The following is a 19,039-nucleotide window of genomic DNA, read 5'->3' as shown; positions in this document are numbered from 1 at the left end:
ATTATAGCTATATACACATCATTAATAGAATAGAGTAATAAATATGTGGGGAAAGGAAGGGGGTAGGGGGTAGTATCAAGTAAGAGACTTGACTCCTGTCCACATGTTTCGTTTTGTTGTCTGTCTCCCCCTTCTAGCTCTCAGTAGGGCTTTGAAGGAAGGAAGAGAGCTACTTTGGCGGATGTGTGGAGGGAGGGCATTCCACTATGTGCCAAGCACTGTTCTAAGCGCTGGGTTAGATACAAGGTAATCAGGGTGTCCTATGTGGAGCTCACAGTCTTCATCCCCATTTTACAGATGAGGTAACTGAGGCACAGAGAAATGAAGTGACTTGCTCAAAGTCACACAGTTGATAAGTGGTGAAGTTGGGATTAGAACCCATGACCTCCAACTCCGAAGCCTGGGCTCTTTCCACTAAGCCATGCTGCTTCTCATTCATCCCCTCTAGACTTTGAACCCGTTGTTGGGTGGGGACCATCTCTATATGTTGCCAACTTGTACTTCCCAAGCGCTTAGTACAGTGCTCTGCACACAGTAAGTGCTCAATAAATACGATTGAATGAATGAATGAATGAATCTCGCTTAGTACAAGTACCAAGCACAATTGGTGTTTTCCTTATTGATGATTCCCATTTCGGGGATGTAAAGTGCAAACATTGCTCAACGATTCATCTTGCACTTAGTACAGTGCACATGGTACTGCACATGGTAAGTTCTCTGTAAATCCGATTGAATGAATGAATGAATGAATGAAATCATTGTTTTAGTCAGCCCCGCACACCACATCATCCCCTTCTTCGATGGGACAATTGAAAACAAGTCCCATGCAACATTTCTGTGTATCGGAGAGGGTGGGAAAAGATTTCCAGGGCTTTAAAATGGTCAGATCCAGAGCAATTCCACAACATCTGTGGGTTCTCCCTCTGCTACACAACAAACTTGTCAAAATATTCACGAAAGCATCCCCGAAACCCACCCGGGAGAGCCAGGTTTGAGGCATTCTGCAGCCTTCGGATGTGTAAGCTCGTTGTGGGCAGGGAATGTGTCCTGTTTATTGTTGGATTGTACTCTCCTTAGTGCTTAGTACAATGCTTTGCACACAGTACGCTCTGAATAAATACGAATGAATGAATGCGCCAATTTCAGGCCTAAAGGTACCACCTGACCTCGTAAGGCCGATGAAGGGGATGACCGTTTTTCTCCCACACCTGTGGTGGGGAAATTAAATTCAGTGGTATTTATTGAGCGTTTACCGTGTGCAGAGCACCGGACTAAGCACTTGGGAGAGAACAGTGTTGTATTGTTGTATGGAGATTTGGTTGGGCCCAGAGAGACATTGATCCGGACCTGGTTCTCGGCTTCTAATGTCACTTCCTTTCTTTCGGTTTAGGGCGAAGCATCGTCTCGGGGAGCTAGCCCACCCCCCAGCTGACATGAGGTGTGCCAGGCCCTTGGCGAGTCAGACGCTGGCCTCTTTCTTGGAAAATGCCCTGACCAGGGAGGCCAGGCTATGGAAAGTCCCGACTTGCCGGTTTCGGGACTTTCCCTTAAAGGTATCCGCTCCTACTAGCCTCTCAAAGCGCTGTCAAACAGTCAGTCGGGCAAATCTGCTGAGCGTTTACTAGGTTCAGAGCACTGTACCCTAGACGTGAGTTCGATGTGGGCAGGGAATGTGTTCGTTGTTATTATTGTACTCTCCTAAGCACTTTAGGACAGTGTTTTGCATGCAGTAAGCACTCAATGCATATGATTGAATGAATGTACTAAGCGCTTGATCAACCAAAGTGCAGAATCCAGAGGAATTTTTCTGTTTTTGTTTTCCATTTCTCTTTTATTTCTGCATTCTCCCTGCATTTGGACTGTGAGGTCTTTATGAGTGCACAGGGACTGTGTCTAAACTGTTTAATTTTGTCTGTCCTGGCACTCGACTCCGAGGTAAAGTCAAGGGGTAAAACGTTTGTTTTTTTAAAAAAATACATTGCCAATTCAATGGACCACCACCAGCTTTGCATAATAGTAATAATTATGGCATTTGTTAAGCACTTACTTTGTGCCAAGCACTGTTCTAAGTGCTGGGGTAGATACAGCTTAATCAGGTCCCACATATGGGGGCCCACAGTCTGAGAAGAAGGGAGAACAAGTATTGAATCCTCATTTTGTAGATGAACTGAGGCACCGAGAAGTGAAGTGATTTGCCCAAGGTGTCACAGCAGACAAGTGGTGGAGCTGGGATTAGAACCCAGGTCTTTCTGTCTCCCAGGCCTGAACTCTCTCCACTAGGCCATGCTGCTTATAGATCGTAAAGATGACCTATGAGCCTAGTGCTCTCTGATGCCCAGGTGGGCCTTTGGGCTTGACAGAGCAGTTAAAATAATCAATAGTTTTCATTTTTAGTATGCATATTGGCTCCCTCTCCCAAGCCTCAAGAAAATTCTGATGAGGCCAGTGTCCTGCAGGTTGGTCAAGGGCGGCCTTGAGAATTACTGGGGTTTTCATATCCAAAAGAGGATTGTTGTTGTCAGGCCATTTTTCTTTCCATTTTACTCAAGCCATGTGAATTGGAAGGAAGTTAGGCTGAAACCCCTCCATTTCACAATTGGGAGACAAAAGAATCATCACAATCATCAGTGGTATTTGTTGAGTGCTTGTAACCTTGGCGTTTTCCTTGATTCCTCTCTCTCATTCAACCCATATATTCAATCCATCACTAAATCCTGTCGGTTCTACCTTCACAACATCACAAAAATCCACCCTTTCCTCTCCATCCAAATTGCTCCCACGTTAATCTGGTCACTTATCCTCTCCTGCCTGGATTACAACATCAGTCTCCTTGCTGACCTCCCATCCTCTGTTCTCTCCCCACTCCAGTCCGTACTTCACTCCACTGCCCGGATCATTTTTCTACAAAAAAGTTCAGGCCATGTTTCCCCACTCCTCAAGAAACTCCAGTGGTTGCCCATCCCCCTCCACGTCAGACAAAACCTCCTCACCATTGGCTTTAAAGCCCATCACCCTGCCCCCTCCTACCTCACCTCAGTATTTGCCTACTAGAACCCAGCCTGCAAACTTCACTCTTCTAACACTAACCTTCTCACTGTATCTCGATCTCGTCTATCTCGCCACCAACCCCTCGCCCACATCCTGCCTCTGCCCTGGAAAGCCCTCCCTCCTCAAGTCCGACAGACAATTAACTCTCCCCCCTCTTCAAAGCCTTATTGAAGGCCCATCCCCTCCAAGAGGCCTTCCCTGACTAAGCCGTCCTTTCCTTTTCTCCCACTCCCTTCTGCATCCCCCTGACTTGCTCCCTTAACTCATACCCCCAACAGCCCCACAGCACATATGTACAGATCTGTAATTTATTTATATTAATGTCTGTCTTCCCCTCTAGACTGTAAGCTCATTGTGAGCAGGGAATGTGTTTGTTTATTGTTTTACTGTACTCTCCCGAGCACTAAGTACAATGCTCTGAACACAGTAAGTGCTCAATAAACATGATTTGATGAATAAATGAATGAATGAACTACCTGCAGAGCACTGTACTAAGTGCTTGGGGGAGTCCAGTACAACAGAGTTGGCAGAATTGTTCTCTGCTCACAACAAGCTTACAATCTAGAGGGGCAGACTAGGGATCCATCTTCTTTCCCGATCTCCTCCCCAGTGTAAATTGTCAGGTGTTCTCCATGGAGGGTGCTGGCAAGTGAATGACGTAGCCCCAGAGTCACTTGATTTAGTTTCCTTGCCCGTTGGCAACTGCCGTTGGCAATTGGCTTTTCTCAGTCCGAGGGTCACATTTAAGATGAGTTCAACCAGAGTAGTAGCCTGGGGCCAGGGTATAATTTTTACACTCATGATGTGAAAGCAACCCTAAAAAGGGAAGGTGGGCATTAGAATCCATTTGTTCTTTTTTTCATGGTATTTGCTAAGCACTTACTATTGGCCAGATACTATATTAAGCACTGGGGTAGATACAAGCAAAGCAGGTTAGACACTGTTCCTGTCCCACATGGGGTTCACAGTCAATCCCTATTTTACAAGTGATGTAACTGAGGCACAGAGAAGTTAAATGACTAGCCCAAGGTCAAGTACAAAATAGAGAGTAGGAGCTTCTTTCAGGGAGTAGACCAGGCTTTCCGATGTAGCAAAATGCTCACAGAGCCTCAGGCCAACAATACATAGACTTAGTAGTAATAGTTGTAGGAGTAATGGGGTGCAGTGAGTTGTATTAGGTTCTTGAGAAGGGGTAGCAGAAACATAAGACATGTTCGCAGCCAACAGTGTTTACTTTCTAAAGGGGGAGAGAGACTGAAGAATATTTACTTATCAGATTAAATCTTTTTTGTGGTATTTGTTAAGCGTTTACTATATACTAGCTTTTCTTTTTCTTTTTTTTTTTTTGCTTTTTTAATGGTATTCCTGAAGCACTATGTGCCAGGCATTATATTATGTGCTGGAGTAAATGTAAGTTAATCACATGAGGCTCACAATTTTCATCCCCTTTTTACAAATGAGGGAACTGAGACAGAGAAGTTAGGTGAGTTGCCCAAGTTCTCATAGCAGACTAGAGGTGAGACCGGAAATAATTGGCTCTGCAACTGAGTATATATGTTCGTAAGTGCTGAGGGAGGCTAAAAATAACAACGTATGTGCCAGAAGTAGCGTTGAGGTTGATATGACGGGCCTGAGTTTTGGTAAGTTAGTTTTCAAATTCCTTTCAATGAATGTCATGTTGGGGGCTTCCGTGAATTTAACCTGGGTGCTTAGAACAGGTTTATTGACTCTTTCGTTTGACCCCACATTCCTGCAGCATTAATAGTTAAGCCAAAGGTGGCACAAGGGTCTAACTGATCTTTAAATGTTCCTTTCTCATAGGATAAGGAGATCGCCAAGTCTTATAAGCAAGTCGTTTTGTGGATGGCAGAGCTGAGCTCCAGGTTCCGGTTTTGTCCAGAAACCTTTGGTTTGGCGGTGAATATTTTCAACCGGCTATTGGCTTCTGTGACGGTAGGGAGACATTTTGGCAGCAGACATAGGACTAGTCTGTTGCATTTTTTAAACATGTGGTCATCAGAGCTTCACGTTGAGACTGGAGGACTGCTCTTTGGGGCATAGTAGAAGAACAGTTTAACACTTCAGGCATCCCTCTGTACAACAGTAAATACACTCTGGAAGTGCGTCATGTACTAATTGCTGGAAGAGGTCAGGGTCCATAAATGCCACCAGACGTCACATCCAATTGTTTCAGTGAAGCCAGCTCGTTCCCTCCTCGCCTGATGTGGGATCTCGGGCAGGGATCTCCCTACCCCTTTCTCCCCTCACTCTGCTGCAGCTGTACCCCTTATCGGCTAGCTAGGGTTAGTGTCGGTGACTTTAAGGCTTAGTTCTTCAGCCAGAATTTAGGAGGGATAGGCAGCACAGATGGGGTGGAAATAGAAGGGACAGAGATCATAGACTGACTCTCCATTATCTCCCACCCATCATTATCAACATCATCATCCTCATCGATGGTATTCATTGAGTGCTTAGTTTGTGCACAGCACCGTACTAAGCTCTTGAGAGAATATAGTGCAACAGAGTTGGTAGAAACATTCCCTGCCCACAGTGAGCTTATAGACTAGAGGGGGAGATGGATGTTAAAAAAGCTTCTAATATAGCATGTATAGCTGTGTACATAAGTGCTGTGGGGTTGAGCGTGGGCAGGCACCTTAATAATAATAATAATAATAATAATAATAATAATAATTATGGTACTCGTGAAGTGCTTACTATTTGCCAAGCACTTATGCTTTTGATGGGGGCAGGGAGGAGGGAGCAGGGAGGAAGTAGCTGTCCTTTGCCACTACATCTGGAGATGCCTTTGGGCTGAGGTGACACCTCGTCTTCGTGGTGACAGAAGCCATAGACTAGAGACCAAGGTGCAATCAGGAAGGTCTTGGAACCAATGGCGAGCAGCAAGGGAGAATGCGGTCTGGTCAAGTTGGACCAACTCTGTACGCTTACCCTGGGCAGGGCCTGGACTCCAATATCTGGCCAGTGCGGTCTTGGATGAGAACTGTTCTCCCTCCAAATTAGACTGTGAGCCCCAGGAGGGAAACGGACTGTGTCTAGCCTGATCAGCTTACATCTACCCCTTGCTTAGTATAATGATCGGCACGTAGTTAGCACTTAATGAGTACCACACATTATTATTATTTCCTGCCCACCTCCTGGCAGCAATGGCACAGACCTTGAGTGAGGGAGCCAAGAGAGCCGAGTGAGTCTTTAGTTCCCCACCAAAATACAGGGTAGATGGATTGGGCTGGAGAGATGGGTGGAAGGAGGCTTGTGAAGGTGAGGAAAATCCATAGGAATAGTGGAGGGAAAGTGGGGCGGTAGCTCACTCTGGAACGGAACCCAACTAATTGCATTTAAGTCTGTGGAACACAAATCTCATGATCTGCTGGCTGTTGGCAGCACACCCACCTTTTTGAGAAGTGAATTTTGGCTGTATCATGGGGTATACCTGTACTTGCGTTCTGTGGGAACTAAATCCTTTGTCTTGCAGGGGTATTTCCTTAATATCTTAGTGGAATATGAAACCGTAGGAAATTGGGTGGGATGAAAATAGAAGTGGACTGGAAAGGGATTTGAGTAAACCTAACTTATCAGAAGTTCAAAATGGAGGCAGCAGAGTAGATGGAGGGGGCGTGATCCCTTCATCTCATACAATCCCAAAGCCAAACTTCCTGCTTTACCAAAAAAGAGTATTCAGTCCATTCTAGCTGGAAACTTTTTTTCATTGCTTCGATCTGAGGGTGAAGGTGCCATTTTAGAGGAATAAAAAATAGAGCCCATTTTGCTTGGAGGGACCCATGATGGGGAAAATGTTCCAATTTGGAGGTCCCAATGCATGCTTGACCCAAACTGCCCCAGCTGGATCTGGTAAGGGAGGAGGAGTCAGGGGAGGGCCAGAAGGAAGGAGAGGGTAGATCCAATATATTTTAATGGTGAAAGACAGAGAAAGTGTGTATGTGCGTGTGCGTGAGCAGTAATTCATAAATCAATAGCAACAAACCTTCCAGCTTCCCTCGGACTGCCAAAGACCTTTCCTCACGTTCATGAGAATTGTTTCATTTTCTCCCCCCCACCCCCTTTTTATTACCCCCTCATCCCTCAACCAACCTCCAGACTCAGTTAAAATACCTCCCGTGCATTGCTGTGACTTGCTTGGTGCTCGCTGCAAAAGCCAATGAAGAAGATGAGGTATGTCTTTCAGCCAGACCCCTTTGTGCTGTTCTGTTTCATTTTTTTGTTTGTTTCTGTTAAAAAAATTTCTCCTGATTTATAGCCGCCCAGGGTAACTAAATTGGACTGGTCTCCCTTTACCACAGAGAAATCCATTCAGATGAGCTATTCCACCACCATGAAGCCAAGTTTGAGGTCCTTGAGGTGAACAAGGGATAACTGAAGCCATTGTAGATTTTCTGGCCCAAAGTAGAAGGCAGCCTTGAAAGGGTCACCTCGCAGGGAGAACTAACACTATTAGAGATGTCTTTGGTATGTGAACAAGCCCAGATTCTTCTCAGGTAAACCCACCCTCCCCCCATTTTCTCCCTGCCCACACACTCACCCCCGCGAATTCTGCTTTTAGCAATCAGCACATGCATAGATTGGAGCAGGAGAACTTTTCAACGTTCAAGAAAAAGATATCAGCAGCCTGCGAACGGAGACTTCCAGAGCCCTGGAGTCTGTTTACCAGAAAGGGGAACTGCAGAACAAGTTCACTTGTTTGGAACCCAACCTGGACAGATCCCAGACTGTCTGGTGGTTAACCCCAGGAAGGAAGGAAACAGCTGCTTTGCGCAGACTTGTGTGCATTAAGGAATTTCAGCCTCATTAAGAATTGATCTGGGCTTGTTTCTTAATTAGAAGCTATGTAAAGCAAGAGGAAATAAACCTATCAGTGGAAAGATGGTGCTTTCCAATAATCAGCCAACATAGATATTCTCTTCCTCACAAGCCGCTAAACTAATCAAAAACTAAAGTGTTTTAGAAGGAAACGCCGAGTTGAGGTTTTCGTGCCGTCTCACCTGTAGGTATTTGAAACGGTTCTCTCTGGTGTTAGCTGACAGACCCGGAAATGCCTTTTGATTGCAAAAAACACATCCTCTTTGCCTCAAACCAGGAAGTAAAAGCTGATGAATTTATCTCAGAAAGTTGAAGAACCAGCCAGAGAAAGCCAGGGTGACCAGCAGACCCAAGAGCTTTCAGGAAGCTCCTACCTGACAGACTCTGGGGGCAAAATAAAGCTAGCTCAGTGCCCAACATCTCCATGAGGGAAATAGTGTGACCTAGTGGAAAGAGCCCGGGGCTGGATGAAAAGGGGGATCTGTGTTCTAATCCTGGGTCTGTCACCTGCCTCCTGGGTGTCCTTCTCTGTGCCTCAATTTCTTCATCTGTAAAATGGGGATTCACAAACCTAAACTCCCTCCCCCTTTGATTGTGAGCCCCTCATGGGACAGGGGCTGTGCCCGACATGATTATCTTGTTTCTACCCCTGTGCTTGGCTCACAGGAAGCAGTTAAGTTCCACAATGCCATAGGTTTTAGGACAAATTTCAGTTCTGAGTTTCAGGGTAATGTAACCGGGAAGAAGTGGGGAACAGACGAGATTGGACTGGGGACCTCATGAGACCAATCACCCAATAGGGCTTCCACCATCACTGGTTAAGTGGGGCAACGTGAGCCACAGTGGGGGCCGCAGCCTGCATTGCACTGCAGGTCATGGTTTTGCTTCTTTTAAGTACAAAGGACAGGCACACCTGCTGAACTAGGGCACTGCAGAACAAAGGAGGGGGAAAGAGCAGGAACAAAAGGCCACCACAGAGCTTTTTTGTAAGAATTTGGCTTCTTTATTTTTGTTTTTTGTTTTTTTATTCCACAGATAATACCGTCAGTCAAGACACTTGCAGTGCGTTGTGGCTGTATATGTTCTCCTACCGAGATTCTGAGGATGGAAAGACTTATACTAGATAAACTGGACTGGGACCTTTACACAGCAACGCCGTTAGATTTCTTGAACACTGTAAGCACTGAGGGGTTTGCAGAACTCTAAAACGAGGGGTTTTCCTTCAGGCAGCCTATGACCAACTAAAACCAAAGAAACAGAGGTAGTCACCCTATCCCACCCTTGCAGAAGTAGCACAAGCCACAGTGTTTATGCTATCTGCAAATGCTTGGGAGAACGTAACAGTGAAAATGTATTCTTAAATATTTGATTATTCAAAATACTATCCCACCAGACACCCATTCTTAGACGACTAACTTTCAAAGATTCTTGACAGCACTCTACGGTCAGTCTCTATTTTTTTTTTAAATACACACTGCAAAAATATCTCTAACTTTCCACTCTATTAATACTGTACATAAAAAGCCATCTGAAATTTTTTGCTACATTTCACACACACACACACACACACACACACACACACACACACACACACACACGCATTCTCTCACTGCCTTCTGCTCACCCACACTTGACCCTTATTCCAGCTTTAGACCATTTTCGATCTGGCACTTTTACAAAAAGTCACACATTGGCATTTTATTTGGGGGAAAACCAAGGAACCGGTCATTTGTTAATAAGGCAAAATTATGCAGTTATGCGATAAGATAATGTCATGGGTCTCTATGCTCTGATAAGGCTCTGATATTGATCTATCTTGTGTTGACACTTTGCCACAATGGAGGGGAATAAAGCAGCCTCTTACCGACATGTCACTTCTCTGCTTGCTTGGAATTTGGCGTCTGGTCTTAGGAGACAGAAACACATTTTCCTCTAGCCATCCTGACTCTGCAGTTAATTCAGAGTGTGATGGGATGCTGAGATTTGTGTAATTGAGGGGTTTAGGGGGGCAAACTCAAAACCTGTGGCATCCCCCATGGCCATGGGGAGGGAAGAGGGGGCGGGAGCAGCGGGGAGGGGGAGTGCAACATCACAAAGATTCCCTGATGTGAATGAAAATTCAATTTACACATTTGGTCCGTAACACATTCATAGTACAAAATTCACCGTTGGCCTAACTTTTTTGTTGTTGTCTGTTTTAAACTTTAAAAAAAACCCAAACTTTTTAAATTGTCTTCGCTCCAGTTTCACGCCATGCTGTTGTCCAGCTGGCCCCATCTACTGAAGGCGTCGCCTCAGATGAATCCTTCCCGCCACGTTGCGTTCTTGACAAGGCAGCTGCAACACTGTATGGCATGCCACCAGCTATTGCAGTTCAAGGGCTCCACGCTGGCTTTGGTGATCATCACCTTAGAGCTGGAGAGGCTGACTCCTGAATGGTTTCCTGTTATTACTGATCTGCTGAAGAAAGCACAGGTAAGGGAGTCAGATTCACCCCAGCCCCATTCTCATGGAAGCGGTTCAAAGCAGCGTGGCCTAAGTGAAAAGAGCACAGAGCTGGGAGTTAGGAGCTGGGTTCTAACCCTGGCTCTGCCACTTGCCCACTTTGTGATCTTGGGCACTTCTCTGGGCTTCAGTTTCCTTATCTGTAAAATGGGGATTCAATGCTTATCCTTCCTCCCCCTTAGATCGCGAGCCCCAGGAGGGATAGGGATTTGGTTCAACCTGATTAGTATAGTGCTTGGCACATAGCAGTGCTGGACAAATACCACAGTATTTTTAGGTTGGGTGGGTCCTTAAAAAGGTTTTTTGGGGGAAGAGTGAGACTCTTTGGGGACAAGCCTTCTCTCTGGTCACTACCAGGGTGGGAAACGTATCTTCCCCAACATCGTGAGAAACGTATCTTCCCCAACATCTTGGTTCACAAACTGATCCTCCCCAGAAGGAGGGGGAGTACTATAATTAGGCCAAGACTGGGTTAGGGTGAGACACCCCTGGGATGGTTTGGATAAGTGGGGGGCCGGAACGTATAAATGTAACCTTGAAAGCTGGGTAACCCCCTCCCGTTGAGAAGAGGGATTGAGTGCCAAGAAGGGTCATCCCATATGCTTAGGTGGCAGCATCAGCTTGGTCTGACTTGGTGAGGTGTCCGAAAAATGTCCCAGACCCGTGGCCTCCCCACTGCCCGTTTGGGGCGGGCACGTCACCAAGGACAAAGGAGGGGGCGCCCAGAGTTCCTGTTCACTAGGACCAATGGGTTAAGGTGGCAGGTTGATGATCAGGTTGAGAAGCAGGGTGGCTTAGTGGCTAGAGCACGGACCTCGGAGTCAGAAGGACCTGGGTTCTAATCTTGGCTCTACCACATGGGAAGCAGTGTTGCATAATGGTTAGAGCATGGACCTGAGGGTCAGAAGGTCTTGAGTTCTAATCCCAGCTCTGCCACTTGTCTGCTGTGTGGCTTTGAGCAAGTCACTTCACTTCCCTGTGCCTCAGTTACTTCATCTGTAAACCAGGGATTAAGACTGTGAGCCCCAAGTGGGACAGGGATGGTGTCCAACCCGATTTCCTTGTATCCACCCCAGCGCTTGGTACAGTGCCTGGCACATAGTCAGCACTTAACAAATACCACAATTATTATAATTATTATTATTATTATTATATCTGCTGTGTGATCTTGGGCAAGTCACTTCATTTCTCTGGGCCTGGGTTACCTCATCTGTAAATGAGGATAAGAATTTGAGCCTCATGGGACAGGGACTGTGTTAACCTGATTAACTTCTATCTACCCCAGCACTTAGAACAGTGCTTGGCACATAGTAAGTGCTCAACAAGTACCAAGTACCAAGAAATCTCTTTTTGCAGCAGCCAATGATAAAAATGGCAGATCAATCGATCTGAAATGGACGGTACAGGAAAGGCAGCCTGAAAGTGGGGTAAAATTTCCCATAGCGGAGTGCCCACAGGATGGGCCAAGCCCCCATCCCTCTGCCCCAACAATGAGTGACAGAGCCAGAAGGCTTTTCTGACTGTCGACTCTCCCTGCAATTACAGGTGGACAACGCCCAGTTCATCCATTGCAAAGAGTTCGTGGACCACGAACTGAAAAGTGTCCAGCCATCTAACGCAGTCTACATCTTCAGTCCCGCTCAGCGAGCCATCCGCAGTCATCAGAGGCCGCCGTTGCCCCCGCCCCATCCGGCCAGGCCAAACCCTCTCCCCACCCCTCTGAGGGTCTTCAAACGCCAGCCGGAGTCCTACCCCTCGTCAGCCAGAGCTCTGGGTGCCATGGAGACGGACGAGTTCTTCGATGGCTTTGGACACCTCTACAGTGAGGAGGGCTGGCTGGGAGGGACCAGCGGTCAGACAGACGAGAAGGGGGAGCGCGGCTCACCCTGTCCGTCCTTACGGGCCCCCCAGAGCGAACCGGGGCCCAGCTAGGTGACAGTTAATGAACAGCAGCTATGCGAGGAATTGAAGCACGGCACTGGTGCAGGGTTAGAGGTTAGGAACCGCCTCCTGGATTCCCTCTTACCTTCAGTCGGGGCTACCTCTCCCAAGGACGTGCCAGAGGCCCCGCTCACCCATGCCTCTGTGGTAGCAAGTGCCTCAACTTAGTGCCCTGCTCTCAGGTTTGCACTGCTCTAGGGATCCCTGCTGCGGAGCGGGCTTAGAACCAGCCTTGGACAACAGAATTAGGTGAACACTCAGGGACCAACAAGCTCAACCTATAGTGTTGCTGGAAACTCCAAATGGAAAGCATTTCGTGAAATGCCGGACACCAGGACATCATTCCCGTCTTCTGGGAGATGACCAAGTCTCTTAGCACTCTTGAGCCAGGGGTGCATGTCTGTGTGTGTGCGTGTGTGTGTGTATTGAGGCGGAGAGGAAAGGCCCCAAGAACACAGCCTCGAAATATGCTACAGAGCCCTTCTAAACTGGATTCATCTCTTACAATGTGCCATAAGAATTCCCACTTCAATTAGCAGTACTACCTTTTCTGGGCAAGTCCCCTCTAGGCCTGGGAGTCAGAAGGACCTGCCTTCTAATCCCGGCTCGGCCACATGTCTGCTGTGTGACCTTGGGCAAGTCACTTAAATTCTCTGGGCCTCAGTGACCTCATCAATGAAATGGGGATTAAGAGTGGGAACCCCATGTAGAACAGGGACTGCATCCAACCTTATTAACTTGTTTCTACCCCAGCACTTAGAACAGGGCTTTGCACATAGTAAGTGCTTAACAAGTACCATAATTATCATATCCCACAAAGCCATTTAAAAAATAACCTCTTTTTCTACGGAGCTGTTTTGCTACTAATGAGCGATTGTTTATTCAGCCTAATTGACATTCTTAAAGGATACTTGGGAGATAGAGCCTGGGGAATGGATAAAAGGGCTATTTAAGGGGGAGATGAGTGCAGCATATTCAGATGTGCAAAGAGGAGACAAAGAGCGATGGATTTTTTTTTTCCAACCCGCTCCCTCCATGGGAACTGCAGATGGCCCAGCTTGGCATGAGCATGCTGGCGAAAGCACCGCTGCCTTCTGGGAGCCCAAATGGCTTCCCTAGAGGCTGGCCCTTTAGTCACCCTGGGAAGTGGAAGCGGATTGGAGCCAATGGGCGACAGCCATGCTTTCATTGCCAAAATAAGCAACCCCCTCCTCCTCTCCCCTATCCTCCCCACCCCCGCTATCAGCCCTAACCTGAGCTACTTGCTGAAGGGGAAGTCCAGGGAGGGAGAGCAAACCAACAGGCACCTGACTCGGACCAGAAAGTCTGCATTGTCCTAGAATTCCCGGCCGAGTGCTGAGCCAGGGCCTCCAGTAGCAGAACGGAGGTGCTTTGCTGCTCTGCTGCAGGACCAAAGGATGTTGCCGGCCCTAAGAACACTGTGAATTTCACTGTCTCCTTTTTCCAAAGAGCTAATCTCGTTTTGGTAGCTTTCGTTCCATGAAGGGACGGATGCTCCAAACCTGTAAGTTCATTCTGGGCAGGGGACGTATCTGTTAACTCTGTTGTATTGTACTCTTCCAACTGCTTAGTACAGTGCTCTGCACATAGTAAGCGTTCAATAAATACTATTGATTTGTCTTGCTCATGATTCCCATGTCACTGGACTCAATCAGTGGTATTTATTGAGCGCTTACTGTGGGCTGAGCACTGTACCAAGCATTCTGAGCCTGCCTTCAGGCTAGCTGGGGAAAGCCTGGCCCCACAGTTAGCATCCTACTCTGCAGCTCCAAGTAAATGTTAGCCATCCAAGGATTTCAGCCTGCAGCTTCCAATAGGCATTTTTTAAAATGGTATTTGTTAAGCACTTAGTATGTGTCAAACACATTCTAAGTGCTGAAGAAGATGCGAGTTAATTAGGTTGGACGTAATCCCTATTTTATAGTATCGCTTAAGAGAGCAGTGTTGCCTAGTGGAAAGAGCATGGGCCTGAGAATCTGAAGGACCTGGGTTCTAATGCCATCTCTGCCACTCATCTGCTGTGTGACCTTGATCAAGTCACTTAACTTATCTGTGCCTCAGTTTCCTCATCTGTAAAATGGGGATTAAGACTGTGAGTCCCATGTGGGACACGGTAGTGTACAACCCAATTATATCGTATGTACCCCAGTGCGTAATACAGTGCTTGGCATATAGTAAGAGTTTTAACATACTATAATTATGTGTCAAACACTATTCTAAGCACTGGGATAAATGCAAGTTAATTAGGTTGGACACAGTCCCTTTTTTAATAATAATAATAATGGCATTTATTAAGCACTTACTATGTGCCAAGCACTGTTCTAAGCGCTGGGGAGGTTACAAGGTGATCAGGTTGTCCCACAGGGGGCTCCCAGTCTTCATCCCCATTTTACAGATGAGGTGACTGAGGCACAGAGAAGTTAAGTGACTTGCCCAAAGTCACACAGCTGACAATTGGCAGAGTCGGGATTTGAACCCATGACCTCTGACTCCAAAGCCTGTGCTCTTTCCACTGAGTCACACTGTGCTTACTATGTGTTAAACTGTTCTAAGCACTGGGCACTGGGGTAGATACAAGTCAATCAGGTTAGACACAGTTCCTGTTCTGCATGGGGCAGCTCCCAGTCTAAGCAGGAGGGAGTAGGATTTAATCCCCATTTTACAGTTGAGAAAACTGAGGCACAGAGAAGGGAACTGATTACTCAAAAAGTCACCCAGCAAGCAACTGGCAGATATGGGATGAGAACCCAGGTCCTCTAACTGCCAAACCTATGCTCTTACCCCTAGGCCATGCTGCTTCTCATTTGCTGTTCCATGAAGGGGATCTCTTCTCTGCTGCCCCATGAACTACTATCCCACCCAACAGCAGAATAGGGCGGTGTCCAGGTTGTTGAGAAGCAGCATGGCTTAGTGGGTAGTGCACGGGCCTGGGAGTCAGAAGGACCTGGGTTCTAATCTTGGCTCTGTCTCTTGTCTGCTGTGTCACCTTGGGCAAGTTGTGAAACTTCTCTGGGCCTCAGTTACCTCATCTGTAAAATGGGGATTCAGAGTGTGAGCCCCATGTGTGACAGAGACTGTGTCCAACCTGATGAATTTGTATCTATCCCACTGCTGAGAACAGTGCTTGGTTCATAGTGAGCGCTTAATAAGTACTATTATTATTAGCACTCTTGAGCCAGGGGTGCATGTATATGTGTGTGTGTGCGCACGCGCGCATGTGTGTGTTGAGGCGGAGAGGAAAGGCCCCAAGAACACAGCCTCGAAATATGCTACAGAGCCCTTCTAAACTGGATTCATCTCTTACAATGTGCCATAAGAACTCCCACTTCAATTAGCAGTAGTACCTTTTTTTGGGCAAGTCCCTTCTAGGCCTGGGAGTCAGAAGGACCTGCCTTCTAATCCCGTCTTGGCCACATGTCTTCTGTGTGACCTTGGGCAAGTCACTTAAATTCTCTGGGCCTCAGTGACCTCATCTATAAAATGGAGATTAAGAGTGTGAGCCCCATGTGGAACAGGGACTGCATCCAACCTTATTAAGTTGTTTCTACCCCAGCGCTTAGAACAGTGCTTGACACATAGTAAGCGCTTAACAAGTACCATAATTATTATTATTGCTGAATCTCCACCAGGTAGCTACTGCCTCCTCTCCAACAGCTTCAAGGCATCCCTTAAGACTGTGAGCTCACTGTGGGCAGGGAAAGTGTCTACCACCTCTGTTGCATTGTACTCTCCCAAGTGCTTAGTACAGTGCTCTGCATACAGAAAATGCTCAATAAATACCACTGATGACTTCTGTGGCACAGGCATGGGCAAACCAGAGCTGTGTGGTTGAGTTGGGGGGGGTGGGGTGTGTGTGTGTGTTTTCTCACTCGGTGATATCTGCATGCTTTCACTCTGTGTGTCTGTGTTTCCAGTAAGAGCAGAGGGGAAGGTAGAATTTTGCTTTGTTGGAAAGTTTCTATTCTAAAGCTATCTAGGACCCTCACAGAGATATATTCATTCATTCATTGTCGTATTTATTGAGCGCTGTGTGCAGAGCACTGTACTAAGCGCTTGGGAAGTACAAGTTGGCAACATATAGAGACGGTCCCTACCCAACAGTGGGCTCACAGTCTAGAAGATAAAGAACGGCCTCTAGACTGTAAGCTCCTTGTGGGCAGGGAACATGTGTACCAACTCTGGTATGTTATACTCTCCCAAGTGCTTACTACAGTGTTCTGCACACAAAGTGCTCAAAAAATACTATTGGCTAATTGAAACTGCTGAGGAGAGGAGAGAGAAACAGCGTGGCCCAGTGGAAAAAGCACAGGCCTGGGAGTCAGAGGACCTGGGTTCTAATCCCAGCTCTGCCACTTGTCTGCCGTGTGACCTTGGACAAACCATTTCACTTCTCTGGGCCTCAGTTACCTCATCTGTAAAATGGAGATTGTCAGCCCCGTGTGAGACAGGGACCGTGTCCAACCTGATTTGCTCGTGCCAATCAATCAATTGTATTTATTTAGTGCTTACTGTGTGCAGAGCACTGTACTAAGCGCTTGGGAAGTACAAGTTGGCAACATATAGAGACAGTCCCTACCCAACAGTGGGCTCATAGTCTAAAAGGGGGAGACTAGTACAGTGCTTAGCACATAGTAAGCACTTAACAAATACCATAATTATTATTATTAAAATAGGGTTGAAAACTGTAAGCTTCATATAGGATATGGATCGGGTCCAACCTGATTAGCTTTTAGTTATGGTGTTAAGTGCTTACTATGTTTCAAACACTGATCGAAGCACTAGGATGGATACAAGTTAATTAGGTTGGATACAGTTCCTTTCCCACAGGGGGTTCATAGTCTAAGTAAGAGGGAGAGCAGGAGAACTGAGGCACAGAGAAGTCAAGTGGCTTGCCTACAGTCACCCAGCCGAGAGAAGAACCAAGGTCCTCTTGACTCCCAGGTCCGTACTTTTTCCACTAGGACATGCTGCTCTTATCCCAGTGCTTAGTAACTTAACAAATACCATAAAAAAAGTTATCCTGGAGGAGCAATCAGTTGGTATTTCCTCATTTTGAAGGGCAGAGAAATCCAGGTGCATGGGGCTGGGAGGTGCAATAAGCCAGATGTCCCAGACAGAACGCAGTCGTGGGTTCAGTGGGTTTACCACGCCTGCGCCCTATGCGGTCCCATGGAACTGAATTCCTCCCACCCCCTTCTATGCTGGGGGAGAACTGAGATCCTCTTTCTGGTGATGCCGTTAAGTGGCAGCTGAGGCTTGATAGGCTCCGATTTAATATTGCCCTTTTCATTCTCCTAATGAATCACTCCTTTGTCAGCCTGTCTTGCCTCCGTGCCAGTGATTCTAGGCAGGCTTACAAGGGTACCGACAAACAAAAGCAGCTGCTGCTGAACCCTCTCCTCTGGGTGGACTGGGGTGGGGGGCTTAACCCTCTCCTTGGGGGGGGGGGGGGGGGCCTTGGGGGAGGATTGGGAGCCGCTGTGGAGAAGGTTTATAATCTCGTGTTTTTACTAACTTCTGTACAGTAGCCTATGGCCCCTGGATTGCTTTTGCTTTTCCCCTCCTGTGGAGGCAGCCTTCGAAATGGAATCAATCAGTTAGTGGTGTTTGAGCACTTACTGTGTGCAGAGCACTGTACTGAGCACCAGGGTGAGTACGATACAGCAGAGTTGGGAGCAGTATCGTCAGTCACCAACATGGCTCACCTGAATCACTGGTAGTGTAGCTCAGTGGAAAGAGCACAAGCTTTGGAGTCAGAGGTCATGGGTTCAAATCCCAGCTCCGCCACTTGTCAGCTGTGTGACTTTGGGCAAGTCACTTAACTTCTCTGTGCCTCAGTTCCCTCATCTATAAAATGGGGATTAAGACTGTGAGCCCCCGTGGGACAACCTGATCATCTTGTAACCTCCCCAGTGCTTAGAACAGTGCTTTGCACATAGTAAGCACTTAATAAATGCTATCATTATTATTATTATTAACAGTAATTGTATCTGCAAAGCGCTTCCTAAGTACCAAGCACTGAGGTAGATATAATCGATCAATGGTATTTATTGGGTGCTTACTGTGTGCAGCACACTGTACTAAGCGCCTGGGGGAGTACAATACAACAGAGTTGGTTGCAGTGACTTCACTCACACGGTTCACCAGAGTCTCGGATAATAATAGTAATTGTAAAGCATTTCCTAAGTACCAAGCTCTGAAGTAGATATAATCGACCTTTGGTATTTATTGGGTGCTTACTGTGTGCAGAACACTGTACTAAGTGCTTGGGAGAGTTCGAAACAGCAGAGTTGTATGAAACAGCACATTTCCAGCCCCCAATGAGAAACAGAAACACAAGCTGTCTGGTGCGGGCCTTGGTAACTTGCATTTCCTCTTCCAGCTCCCAGGCTTGGTCACGAGTGTAACTGGCATCTGCCTACCCAGGGGCTGCCAGACCACCTCGCTGCCCTGGGCAACGAGGAGCCCTCTCGTGGGGGTTGGGAGCGGTGGTGGGAAGGGGGTCCGCCACAGGATCGGGGACTGAACTGAACAAAGCAGGCCTGTGCTCTGAAAGCCTACCAAGTGACCCCGGCCAAAATCTCTAATCCAGCTGCTCCATTAACTTCTCATTAACAAGTCAAAACCCAGCACTGATGCCAGTGTATGCAGCAAATAAATTCTCTCAAATGTGACTTCCAGCTCTTTT

The 19,039-nt window shown here is 47.0% G+C and overlaps 2 protein-coding genes across 5 annotated transcripts in view; one reads left to right on the top strand and one right to left on the bottom strand.

Annotated features, from left to right (window-relative positions):
* The first annotated feature begins 1,426 nt into the window (after window positions 1-1,426).
* On the top strand, window positions 1,427-9,112 carry CCNI2 (cyclin I family member 2). Its single transcript, XM_038772733.1, has 4 exons — window positions 1,427-1,553; window positions 4,870-5,001; window positions 7,165-7,239; window positions 8,920-9,112. The coding sequence occupies exons 1-4, from the start codon at window positions 1,434-1,436 to the stop codon at window positions 9,088-9,090; spliced, it is 498 nt and encodes a 165-aa protein (XP_038628661.1). The 5' UTR covers window positions 1,427-1,433; the 3' UTR covers window positions 9,091-9,112.
* The window catches only part of SEPTIN8 (septin 8), an 85,584-nt gene continuing 75,416 nt past the window's right edge, over window positions 8,872-19,039 (bottom strand). For 3 of the 4 annotated variants that reach the window (XM_038772724.1, XM_038772726.1, XM_038772732.1), the window contains one exon: window positions 8,872-10,344. In XM_038772724.1, the coding sequence (XP_038628652.1) occupies window positions 10,179-10,344 (166 nt within the window). In that variant the 3' untranslated portion in view covers window positions 8,872-10,178. The remainder of the gene's footprint in view (window positions 10,345-19,039) is intronic. The other variant, XM_038772725.1, reaches the window with a different exon arrangement.

This window comes from Tachyglossus aculeatus, chromosome X1 (genome assembly GCF_015852505.1).
Source record: "Tachyglossus aculeatus isolate mTacAcu1 chromosome X1, mTacAcu1.pri, whole genome shotgun sequence".
NCBI classification, from domain to species: domain Eukaryota; kingdom Metazoa; phylum Chordata; class Mammalia; order Monotremata; family Tachyglossidae; genus Tachyglossus; species Tachyglossus aculeatus.
The sequence above is the reverse complement of the archived record's forward strand: the minus strand, read 5'-3'. Positions and strand labels throughout refer to the sequence as shown.